The 12,577-nt window shown below is 48.1% G+C and overlaps 1 protein-coding gene across 5 annotated transcripts in view; it reads left to right on the top strand.

Annotated features, from left to right (window-relative positions):
- Positions 1 to 12,577, top strand: part of podxl (podocalyxin-like) — a 117,770-nt gene that overhangs the window by 85,410 nt on the left and 19,783 nt on the right. For all 5 annotated transcript variants that reach the window (XR_010967110.1, XR_010967108.1, XR_010967109.1 and 2 more), the window contains exon 5: positions 10,667 to 10,826. Coding sequence is in view for 1 of the 5 variants with exons in the window: in XM_068005166.1 (XP_067861267.1) it covers positions 10,667 to 10,826 (160 nt within the window). In the remaining 4 variants the exon portion in view is untranslated. The remainder of the gene's footprint in view (positions 1 to 10,666; positions 10,827 to 12,577) is intronic.

Below are 12,577 nucleotides of genomic sequence, written 5' to 3'. Positions count from 1 at the left end.
CACTTTGCCTCTTTACACGTGTATTCCTTGCGGAACTTTTCTAAATACTTTTATAAATATCGCCAAATTTTTTTCATGAAGCAATTAACTGCACTTGCATATCTTTTATAGTCCTTCATAGAATGGGTTTTGTGGATTCTGCCTTTCTTTTACAGCAGGTCCATTGCCATGCTGATCTGTCTCAGAACTTCCAAGTAGCTCAATGTCAAAGGTCCAACACATTAAGGGCCCCCCAACGTGGTCCTGCAATTCCACGTGTGCTAAGTTCCCAATTTCAATCATGCTGTTGTGAGGAGCCACTGAGTGGAGGCCAGGTAGAAGGGAACATCACACCAAAGTTCACTCTTGCATTGCTTCTTAGCCACCAGGACCAGGACCAAGACCAGGGCACCTGCCCATTAACCTCAGGAGCAGTTTATGACAAGGGAGATCAAAAACAGGGGAACATAGAGGAGAAAGTAGAAAAACCTTTAGAACAGTAGGTCAGGCTGCCCCGAAGGATCTGTAGATAATTGCACATCCTAGATTATAACGGGCCCAGTGGATCAGCTCGATTATCATATGTTCATATGAGCCATGCAGACATGGAAAGCCTTGGGTTCCATTTCGGGCCTGTCCTGATTCAGCTAATCTTAGCCAGGGCGGTGATGGGAGTACTACAACTAACCACAGGGTCCCTACCTTCGGAAGGGAGAAGACAATGAGGGGGTGGGTAACACTGGTAATTAGCCAGCGCCCCCCCTGCTCGAAAGTGTTCCAGTCACCAGAATGATATCGGGGCTAAAAGGGTTAAATTATGAGGTCAGGCTGCATAAACTAGGCTCGTCTTCCCTCGCGTTTAGAAGATTAAGGGGTGATCTAATTGAAGTGTTTAAGATAATTGAAGGATTTGATGGGGTCAATAGAGAGTAACTATTTCCTCTGGTGGGGGGGGGCGGGGGGAGTCCAGGACAAGGGGGCATAACCTTAAAATCAGAGCTAGGCCGTTCAGAGGTGATGTCAGGAAGCACTTCTTCACACAAAGGGCAGTGGGAATCTGGAACTCTCTCCCCACAAAAAGCTGTTGAGGCTGGGGGTCAATTGAAAATTTCAAAACCGTGATTGATGGATTTTTATTAGGTGAGGGTTAAGGAACCAAAGTGGGTAAATGGAGTTGAGGTACAGATCATCCATGATCTAATTAAAAGGTGCAACAGGCTCAAGTGGCTGAACGGCCTACTCCAGTTCCTACGTTTTAGTGTTGGTACCAAGTGAGGGCAGGATCAGGCTGGCGGGCAGTGTTTAGGCTCATACATGAAGAAAGGGTCAAGTGCTGGAGGTCACCTGGCAGCTGACACCACTCGGACTGTACCCCAGCCTGAGTCAGCGCCTTTAACAAAGCTGAGGGGGGGTTGGGGGGGAGTTGCAGAAAAGGGCAAGGACGAAACAGTAAGGTGAAGCAAAAGTAATCTATTATTGATGAAAGCTTTCATTCCGTGCACTGACTTTCTGGGTGGGCCTTCATTTGAAGGATTTTGATGAGCGCTTTCTGCAGACTTCAAAGCAAGGATGCGTTCATCAGCCCACCGAAAAAATTAAACTCACTTAACTCTCTCACACCTCAGACTCCCCATTAACCTGAATACCTGTCACCTATTAAGTGGCTGTGAAGTTTAGGGTAGCCATTACTTGTAGCTGAGGGACTTCACCATTTGGGCTCCTTTTGAGAGAGAGTGAGGGAGTGAGTGAGAGAGAGAGGAGAGGAGAGTGTGAGAGAGAGAGTGTGAGAGAGAGAGAGTGAGAGAGAGAGTGTGAGAGAGAGTGTGAGAAAGAGAGTGAGAGAGTGAGAGGAGAGGAGAGTGTAAGAGAGTGAGAGAGAGAAAGTGAGTGAGAGAGAGAGTGAGTGTGAGAAAGAGAGTGAGAGAGTGAGAGGAGAGGAGAGTGTGAGAGAGTGAGAGAGAGAAAGTGAGTGAGAGAGAGAGTGAGTGTGAGAAAGAGAGAGTGAGAGTGAGAGAGAAAGAGAGAAAGTGAGAGTGAGAGAGTGAGAGAGAGAAAGTGAGTGAGAGAGAGAGCGAGAGAGAGAGAAAGTGAGAGTGAGAGAGTGAGAGAGAGAAAGTGAGTGAGAGAGAGAGTGAGAGTGAGTGTGAGAAAGAGAGAGAGAGAGAGTGAGAGAGAGAGCGAGAGAGAGAGTGAGAGTGAGAGTGAAAGAGATCATCCTCATTCTTCAGACATCTCTTGCATTCCAAACTCTTGATTCCCACAGACGGGGACTTATTGAATGGCAAAGGGAATAACCAGCTGCCAAGGGAGTGGGTACTGAGTAAAATAAAAAGCCTTGGAATGACACAAGTAATATTGGTGTATGAAGGCTTGACATGTTTGTATGCAATTCCTTTGTCCTCTAATTGGATTAACGTCTCTATTAAAACAACTGACAGAAGTATTACACATGACTGCATTAAGCATTTCTATGCTACTATTTGCACAGCATCATTTTAAGCCCTGAGATTTAAATCTTTCAAAGAGCTTTCTTTCTTGCCTGTTAAAAAAAGAAATCATAAGTATCAAAAGGATCAGGAAATAATCCCCTCCCCCTCCAGCCCGCCAGGACCCATCGAAGACTCTTGAATGGAGAATCTTTATATTGATAATTGTTCCACTTTAATTATTTTTTAAACTAACAATTGAAGTCCCTTTAACAAGCTCGATGTTTCCGGAGTCTCCTCGGATCCATGGTCCCTGCTTTAGTGCTCCAGTGAGGCACTGCGCTGAGCAGACTGGTCTCAGTGACGCTGGGCCAAAGTCCCCCGCTCCTGATGTCTGTCCGTTGACCTCCTGTGATGAGACATCAGGTGAGGGCAAGATCCAAGCTGGGCTGGGATGCTGCTCACGGTCGATCAGCCGAATGACGCCCGTTGGTCTCCTGCGTGAAGGAATGGCCTGTGCGTTGGAACCGTACCCCAGCTTGAGTCAGTGCCGTCTTTCGGATGAGATGTTTAAAACTGAGGCCCCGTCTGCCCTCTCAGGTGGACGTACACGATCCCATGGCACTCTTTCGAAGAAGAGCAGGGGAGTTCTCCCCGGGGTCCTGGCCAATACTTATCCCTCAACCAACATCACTTAAAAAAAAATCAGATTATCCGGTCATTATCACATTGCTGTTTGTGGGAGCTTGCTGTGCGCAAATTGGCTGCCGCGTTTCCCTGCACTTCAAAAAGTATCTCAGCGGCGATAAAGCCGAGAGGCTGTTTCCCCTGGCTCGAGAGTCTAGAACTGGGGGCCAGAATGGAGTCGGCCATTTCGGACCGAGATGGGGAAAAATTTCTTCACTCAGAGGATTGTGAATCTTTGGAATTCTCTGGCCCAGAGGGCTGTGGATGCTCAGTCGTTGCGTTTATTCGAAACTGAGATCGATCGATTTTTGGACACTGAGGGAATCAAGGGATATGGGGATCGAGTGGGAAAGTGGAGTTAGAGTGGAGGATCAGCCATGATCTTACTGAATGGTGGAGGGGGCCGTATGGCCTACTCCTGCTCCTACTTCTTATGTAAAGCGCTTTGGGACGTCCAGAGGTCGTGAAAGGCGCTGTATAAATGCAATTCTTTCTTCCAGGAGAGGAGGGGGTGAAAAGTATGGAGAATTCCTGGGGAGTCAGCACTGTGGCAGTTAAACCAGCTCCACCTAAAAGAAAGGGACTGAATTCTCCGATACGGGCGGTGTGATATTTAGAGTGTTCCTTGGCACGGTTGCCGCTCAACATTCCTGCTGCTAGGTTCGATAGCATTCTCCATTTTATCAGAGGAACTGGCTACTCCCTCACAATAGAATCACTGCCTGTTTCTGAGAGGTTTCACCCACAGCTCTGTGCATTCCAAAGTGAGCTGCTTTACCTCACCCATATTGACATGGGAAAGACACCTCAAAAAACCATCGAGCCAGCAGCTTGAGATTAAATCATTCAAGTTGTTCCAAAAACTCTCCCTGATTTTTTTTTGGTGTATATCTCTATATATATATATATAAAAGTATATATACGACAACAACTGCTTGCATTTATACAGTGCCTTTTAAGGTAAAATCGTCCTGAGGCACTTCACAGAAGTGTAATCAAACAAAATTTGACACCGAGCCACATGAGGAGATATCAGGACAGGTGACCAAAAGCTTGGTCAAAGAAGTAGGTTTTGATGGAGGGTTTTAAAGGAGGAGAGAGAGGCGGAGAGGCTGAGAGGTTTATCTAAGCACATTGGAGGATGGAGTGGGGTGTATGTGAACACATGGACTTATAATTTAATACGGAAAAATAAACTCAACAAGATGGATTTTTGGTCCTAGTTTAAAGGATTAGAGGTGAATTATCATTCCCAGTGTGAGCTCCGTGTTACTTGTCTCTTTGTTTTGGGTGGATGGGGGTTGGGGGGGTGGGGTTTTCTGCCGGGGAAACCGAATGTTCTTCCTTTTCAACCCTCCACCCCCACCCCCCCAACCAGTGTCAACTCCAGGCGTTCCCAGGTCAGGGTGCAGTGAGGGTAGGCACAAAGTCAAGCTCCTTCTGCCATTCCGTCACAGCGTGCCCTGATCCCAACCTATGAGTACCCCCCTCCATACTGCACCAACGTGGCACCTTCCAGTTCCCACACCAGCCCCGTGACCTCTCTGAATGAGGCCGTCAGATTTTAGGGCCAAGTTTCGAGGCTTTTTTCTCTGGAGTGGGCCCGGAGCGCACTCTCTGAATTTGGTTTTATTTGCCACTTTGATAGCCAATGATAAATTAGCAGGCTGTGCAAACATTTGATCCAATCTACTGCACACAGTGACAGGGTGTTGTTGTCGATGTGAGGAGAGGGGGGTGGGGAGAGACCATCAGCGTTTGAGTGATATCCATGAGATGAGAGTGCCTGGCAAAGATTGATCATGTGACGACCAGTTGCTATAATTCTTTGCCAGCTGACAGGCAGGCGGGGGGAACTTTGATTGACAGCTCACTGGGCAGCGTTCCATGCGCGGCCCAAGTGCGACAAGTGAAATTCTGCACTGCTTGTTTAGTTTTTGCACTGTGTTCCAGGCATCTGGGATGATTCAGTCCCTGTCATTCACGTGTGTCTGAGAGAGAAGTACAAAAATGAGAACAGCAGAGAAAGAAGGAGGGAAATCCTGACAGGACAGTCGAGCATTCAAGTAAAGGGAGGGAGGGGCGAAGGGCCTGAATTTAGATACGGTTTGTAAGCAGAAACTGTTTGGTAGCCATATTGCAGAAATGTTTACTGCAGAAGGTTAATACTTGCATAAGTTTTGGGTGATTAATTCTCACAATAAAAACCCACCCAATAGCCTGATGGAATAGTCTGTTTACTCAATGATTGTGGGTCAGAGCTGGATCCATTTCTCTCTCTGAAGGGTATTGTAATTTGTATTCATTTAGTTCAGAACAGGCAGGAGACGTGGATGGGATAGTGAAGCAGATTATTTAGTCTATGACTTTTGACTTGCTGATAAAATGCCTGCACTCTAACAGTCTGTTAATTCAACTTATTGTGGCTGACTCGATGAAATCACTTCATCGGTCAATAAAAGTTATTTTTAATCGCACTTGGGTGACTCTCATGCCGAGCTGAGGTAGATGTCAGGAATCTTACAAGACCAGGTTATAGTCCAACAGTTTTATTTTAAAATCACAAGCTTTCGGAGATTATCTCCTTCGTCAGGTGAGTGAGTGAAAGGTTCTCAAATTGCATATCTTATATTAGGCTGGGACACGATCACACCAATCAAAGGTGTCGTTGGTGTTCAGACAGGTTAGCCACGGAAAACAGTACATCCCAGTATACTGAATACACAATGGGTCAGATTACAAAGCCAGAGAGAGAAAGAGACCCGAAAGGCAGAGCGAGAGAGAGAGAGAGAGAATGTCCAGTTGTATTAAAAACACAACTGTATTAAAAATACAACTGGACATTCTCTCTCTCTCTCTCTCTGCCTTTCGGGTCTCTTTCTCTCTCTGGCTTTGTAATCTGACCCATTGTGTATTCAGTATACTGGGATGTACTGTTTTCCGTGGCTAACCTGTCTGAACACCAACGACACCTTTGATTGGTGTGATCGTGTCCCAGCCTGATATAAGATATGCGATTTGAGAACCTTTCACTCACTCACCTGACGAAGGAGATAATCTCCGAAAGCTTGTGATTTTAAAATAAAATTGTTGGACTATAACCTGGTGTTGTAAGATTCCTTACATTTGTCCACCCCAGTCCATCACCGGCATCTCCACATCATAGCTGAGGTAGAGAGAGAGAGAGAGACAGAGAAAGATAAAAGGACCCATTTTAACCTGCAGCAGGAATCAGGCAACAGGGATCAAGGCGAGCGACAGGCGGGGGTGTGGAGTGAGGTGTGTGAGGGGATGTTTGAGGGTGTGTGTGAGGGGGTTGTGGAGCAGGGTGTGTGAGGGGGTGTTTGAGGGGGAATGTTTGAGGGGGTGTGGATTGGGATGTTTGAGGGTGTGTGATGGGGTGTGTGAGGTGGTGTGGAGCAAGTTGTTTGAGGCGTTGTTTGAGGGAGTGTTTGAGGGGGTGTGAACAGGTTGTTTGAGGGGATGTTTGAGGCGTGGTTTGTGGGGGTGTGTGAGAGGGTGTGAACGGATTGTTTTTGGGGTGTTTGAGGGGGGTGTGAGGGGTTGTTTGTGGGGGTGTGTGGGGGGTTGTGGAATGAGTTGTTTGTGGGGTGTTTGTGGGGGTGTGTGAGGGGGCGTGTGAGGGGGTGTGTGAGGGGCTGTTTGAGGGTGTGTGTGAGGGGCTGTTTGAGGGTGTGTGTGAGGGGTTGTTTGAGGGGGTGTGTGAGGGGTTGTTTGAGGGTGTGTGTGAGGGGCTGTTTGAGGGTGTGTGTGAGGGGTTGTTGGGGGTGTGAGGGGTTGTTTGTAGGGGGGTGTGAGGGGCTGTTTGTGGGGGTGTGAGGGGCTATTTGTGGGGGTGAGTGAGGGGTTGTTTGAGGGGGTGTGTGCGAAGGGTTGTTTGAGGGGGTGTGTGAGGGGTTGTTTGTCGGGGTGTGTGAGGGATTGTTTGTCGGGGTGTGTGAGGGATTGTTTGTCGGGGTGTGTGAGGGATTGTTTGAGGGGGTGTGTGAGGGATTGTTTGAGGGGTGTGTGAGAGGTTGTTGGGGGGGGGTGTGAGGGGTTGTTTGGGAGCGGTGTGAGGGGGTGTTGGTGGGGGTGAGTGAGGGGGTGTTTGTGGGGGTGTGTGAGGGATTGTTTGAGGGGTGTGTGAGGGGTTGTTGGGGGGGGTGTGTGAGGGGGTGTTTGTGGGGGTGTGTGAGGGGGTGTTTGTGGGGGTGTGTGAGGGGGTGTTTGTGGGGGTGAGCGAGGGGGTGTTTGTGGGGGTGAGCGAGGGGGTGTTTGTGGGTTGAGTGAGGGGGTGTTTGTGGGGGTGTGTGAGGGGGTGTTTGTGGGGGTGAGTGAGGGGGTGTTTGTGGGGGCGTGTGAGGGGGTGTTTGTGGGGGTGTGTGAGGGGGTGTTTGTGGGGGTGAGTGAGGGGGGTGTTTGTGGGGGTGAGTGAGGGGATGAGTGAGGGGGTGTTTGTGGGGGTGTTTGTGGGGGTGAGTGAGGGGGTGTTTGTGGGGGTGTGTGAGGGGGTGTTTGTGGGGGTGAGTGAGGGGGTGTTTGTGGGGGTGAGTGAGGGGATGAGTGAGGGGGTGTTTGTGGGGGTGTTTGTGGGGGTGAGTGAGGGGGTGTTTGTGGGGGGGTGTGAGGGGTGTTTGTGGGGGTGAGTGAGGGGGTGTTTGTGGGGGTGTGTGAGGGGGTGTTTGTGGGGGTGTGTGAGGGGGTGTTTGTGGGCTGAGTGAGGGGGTGAGTGAGGGGGTGTGAGGGGGTGTTTGTGGGGGTGAGTGAGGAGGTGTTTGTGGGGGTGAGTGAGGGGGTGAGTGAGGGGGTGTGAGGGGGTGTTTGTGGGGGTGAGTGAGGGGGTGTTTGTGGGGGTGTGTGAGGGGGTGTTTGTGGGGGTGTGTGAGGGGGTGAGTGAGGGGGTGTGAGGGGGTGTTTGTGGGGGTGAGTGAGGAGGTGTTTGTGGGGGTGAGTGAGGGGGTGAGTGAGGGGGTGTGAGGGGGTGTTTGTGGGGGTGAGTGAGGGGGTGTTTGTGGGGGTGTGTGAGGGGGTGTTTGTGGGGGTGAGTGAGGGGGTGTTTGTGGGGGTGTGTGAGGGGGTGTTTGTGGGGGTGAGTGAGGGGGTGTTTGTGGGGGTGTGTGAGGGGGTGTTTGTGGGGGTGTGTGAGGGGGTGTTTGTGGGGGGGTGTGAGGGGGTGTTTGTGGGGGTGAGTGAGGGGGTGTTTGTGGGGGTGTGTGAGGGGGTGTTTGTGGGGGTGTGTGAGGGGGTGTTTGTGGGGGTGAGTGAGGGGGTGTGGAGCAAGGTGTTTGAGGATCCAGGAGCGGAGTGAATCACGACATCACCACCTACAGTGTAACGTGGGAATTAATTGGCCCAAAGTCTCAACCTTCCAGCTCTGTGACGGGACGGCTCCTCACTGAGCTCAGATACAGGCGCCTCTTACAAAATCTCACCCAGGCCACCAAAGATAAAGGGCAGCTCCAGCTATGATTGAATATTAGTAAAACCCTATACTGCTCACATTATTCCCTCATTTAACACTTTTACAGTCCCAGTGGCCGCTTTATGGTAATATTATGTACAGCTGCCAGAAAGTGATAAGAAGTCAAGTGTTTAGTGATGAAGCTGTAACAAACGAGCTTGCTGGTGATAAGCAGCAGGAACTATTCAGGCCTTTCTCCCCTCCTAACAGAGAGGTTTCCATCTGCTCTTTCTTCCCCAGAACACGCACACATTTTGTTTGAGAGTTCAGCATGTGTGATAAGAGCCAAGTCGCTGAAATATCATTCATTACCAGAGCAGCCATTAAGAACCCCATTGATGCTTCAGGGAAGAGTTCCCGATATCAAACGGTGGCAGAATTTAACAGTCGGTTTCTTTACAAGAGGCGCAGACGGTGACAAGTCTGTGACTGGCCGGTCTTATTTTAAAGCTGCAGCATCTCACAGTTCTTCAACTGCCCAGTGTGGAACTGAGCAATACAGAGCCAGCTTTCGCAGCTCCCAGGGCATGAATCTCTCAAGGCCGATCTGTGACTGGGGACTTGGAGGCAATGGGGGACTCTTCTCCCTTTATTTGCCTCCCTCACCAGAGGAAATAGTTTCTCTCTATCCACCCTACCAAATCCTTTGATCATCTTAAACACTTGGATGAGCACTTGAAATGCCATAGCATACAAGGCTATGGACCAAATGCTGGAATATGGGATTAGAGTAGACAGGGCTTGATGGCCGGCGCGGACACGATGGGCCGAAGGGCCTCTATCCGTGCTGTATAACTCTATGACTCTATGACTCTATGACCTCAAATAGATCACCCCTTAATCTTCTATACTCTAGGGAACACAAGCCTGGTCCACGCAACCTGTCCCCATAATTTAACTCTTTTAGCCCCAGTACCGTTCTGGTGAACCTGCGCTGGGGAGAGAGAAACAGGAAGCCACTCTGTCTCCCGTTAGGCAGCGAGGAGCCTCGATAAGGCCTTAGTGAAGGACTCCGCCGGGGGAGTGGGGGAGCGGGGGTTAAATTTACCCCTCCGTCGCCCGGTGGTTGTCGAACCCGTCCGATTGTCAACCCGTTGAAGGTCTGGAGGGGATGATCCTCAGTAGGCGACATCGGTTACTTCACAAGCTGCGCAATCGGCCGAGTGAGGAACGGCGTTTTGTGTCGTCGTACCCAGCCACGCGGACCGAAGAAGGTTGGGAGGCTTGATTCCCGATCTCGACCGAGATGGTTTGTTTGCCATCGAGCCAGCAGCTGCCGATGCTACAATTGTGGGGTCAGTGCCTTCCAGACTAGGAATGAGAAAAATCAGCTGGGGTTTCCCACTCCTGATAGGTGCTATCCAGTAATCCATCCAGGGAAGTGATGCGTGCGTGTAAGGGTGTTACCATGATACCTTCCATGGTGGAATGTGTGATAACTATCTGGAAAGACTGAACGGGATGGGGCTCTTTTCGCTAGAAAGGATAAGGTTGAGAGGTGACTGATCGAGGTCTTTAAAATAAGGTAGACGTGGAGAAGATGTTTCCACTTGTGAGGGAGACCAAAACTAGGGGGGGGGTCGTAAATATAGGATCGTCACCAGTAAATCCAATAGGGAATTCAGGAGAAACTTCTTCACCCAGAGAGTGGTTAGAATGTGGAACTCGCTACCACAAGGAATAGTTGAGGCGAAAAGCAGAGATGTATTTAAGGGGAAGCTAGATAAAACACACGACGGAGAAAGGAATAGAAAGTTAGGCTGATAGGGTGAGATGAAGTAGGGAGGGAGGAGGCTCGTATGGAGCATAAACACCGGCATAAACCAGTTGGAGTATCCCACGTGACGCTCACGGTCGTGTCAGATACTTGAGGAATGGCTATTTAGGCAAGGTGGCAGAGAATGCCCAGCACCTGCAGGACTACACCCCAGCAGGAACCAGCACCTCCAGGAAAGCAGAGGAGATAATAACTTGAAAGAAACCTTTCCAACATAGATTGATACCATCGGACCTGCTGACATTGAGCTAAGGCGAGAATATTTTCATTTATTTCTTACTGCAACTTGAAAATCTTCTAACGGCATGCACTGATCTTGTTCAATAATTCTAGAAAACCTTTCAGAAGGAGAAAGGAAAGATGCTGGGGGATCTGCTGTGCTCTACACTTCACGAGGAAGAAAACCTCAAGGGGTTTAATCACTGCGAGATCAGACTCAGCCCTGCGAAAGAATCCCAGGACAATCGAATGAACATTGACATCTCTTTTAAAGGTTAGACCCGTCAGTGTGTTAATACTTTGCGCCCACAATGGCTCATCCATGCTCCACTCTCAACTTAGTCTGAACTGATGACTAAGAACGAGCTCCCCACAACAGCTCAGTGAGTAACTGCACTACCCCCCTAGGGTGGTATTAATCTACATGGACCAGATTCCATCCCTGGTTAGTGCTGAGTCAGCTGACAGTAGATGACCTCAGTTCCGTGTGCCTGTCTGTGTGTGTGTGTGTGTTTACGTGTCTCTGTGTGTTTTTGTTTATGTGTGTACGTGTGTTTACGTATCTGTGCATGTGTTTACGTGTCTGTGTGTATGTGTGTGTGCTTACATGTGTGCATTTATGTGTGTGTGAGTGTGTGCGTATGTTTATGTCTGTGTTTACGTGTGTGTTTACGTGCGTGTGTGTATTTACGTGTGTGTTTACGTGTGTGTGTTTACGTGTGTGTTTACGTATGTGTATTGATGTGTGTGTGTTTACGTGTGTGTATTTACGTGTGTCTGTTTACGTGCATGTGCGTATTTACGTGTGTGTTTACGTGTGTGTGTGTATTTACGTGTGTGTTTACGTGTGTGTGTATTTACGTGTGTGTTTACGTGTATGTATTTACGTGTGTGTGTATTTACATGTGTGTTTACGTGTGTGTATGTGTGTATGTATTTATGTGTGTTTTTACGTGTGTATGTGTGTGTGTATTTATGTGTGTGTGTATGTGTGTGTATTTACGTGTGTGTTTATGTGTGTGTATGTGTGTGTGTATTTATGTGTGTTTACGTGTGTGTATGTGTGTGTGTATTTACGTGTGTGTTTACGTGTGTGTATGTGTGTGTGTATTTATGTGTGTGTTTACGTGTGTGTATTTACGTGTGTGTTTATTTACGTGTGTGTTTACGTGTGTGTATGTGTGTGTGTATTTATGTGTGTGTTTACGTGTGTGTATGTGTGCGTATTTACGTGTGTGTTTACGTGTGTGTATGTGTGTGTGTGTATTTATGTGTGTGTTTACGTGTGTGTATTTACGTGTGTGTTTACGTGTGTGTATGTGTGTGTATTTACGTGTGTGTTTACGTGCATGTGCGTATTTATATGTGTGTTTACGTGTGTGTGTATTTACGTGTGTGTTTACGTGTGTGTGTATTTACGTGTGTGTTTACGTGTGTGTATTTACGTGTGTGTGTATTTACGTGTGTGTTTACGTGTGTGTATGTGTGTATATTTATGTGTGTGTTTACGTGTGTGTATGTGTGTATATTTATGTGTGTGTTTACGTGTGTGTATGTGTGTGTGTATGTATTGATGTGTGTGTTTACGTGTGTGTATGTGTGTGTGTATTTATGTGTGTGTTTATGTGTGTGTATTTACGTGTGTGTATTTACGTGTATGTTTACATGTGTGTATTTACGTGTGTGTATGTGTGTGTGTATTTACGTGTGTGTTTACGTGTGTGTATTTACGTGTGTGTGTATTTACGTGTGTATTTACGTGTGTGTATGTGTGTGTGTATTTACGTGTGTGTTTACATGTGTGTATGTGTGTGTGTATTTACGTGTGTGTATGTGTGTGTGTATTTACGTGTGTGTATTTACGCATGTGTGTACGTGTGTGTATGTGTGTGTGCATTTACGTGTGTGTATGTGTGTGTGTATTTACGCGTGTGTTTACGTGTGTGTATGTGTGTGTGTGTATTTACGTGTGTGTTTACATGTGTGTATGTGTGTGTGTATTTACGTGTGTGTATGTGTGTGTGT

Source organism: Heptranchias perlo, chromosome 24 (assembly GCF_035084215.1).
Source record: "Heptranchias perlo isolate sHepPer1 chromosome 24, sHepPer1.hap1, whole genome shotgun sequence".
In the NCBI taxonomy this organism is placed as follows: domain Eukaryota; kingdom Metazoa; phylum Chordata; class Chondrichthyes; order Hexanchiformes; family Hexanchidae; genus Heptranchias; species Heptranchias perlo.
The sequence above is the reverse complement of the archived record's forward strand: the minus strand, read 5'-3'. Positions and strand labels throughout refer to the sequence as shown.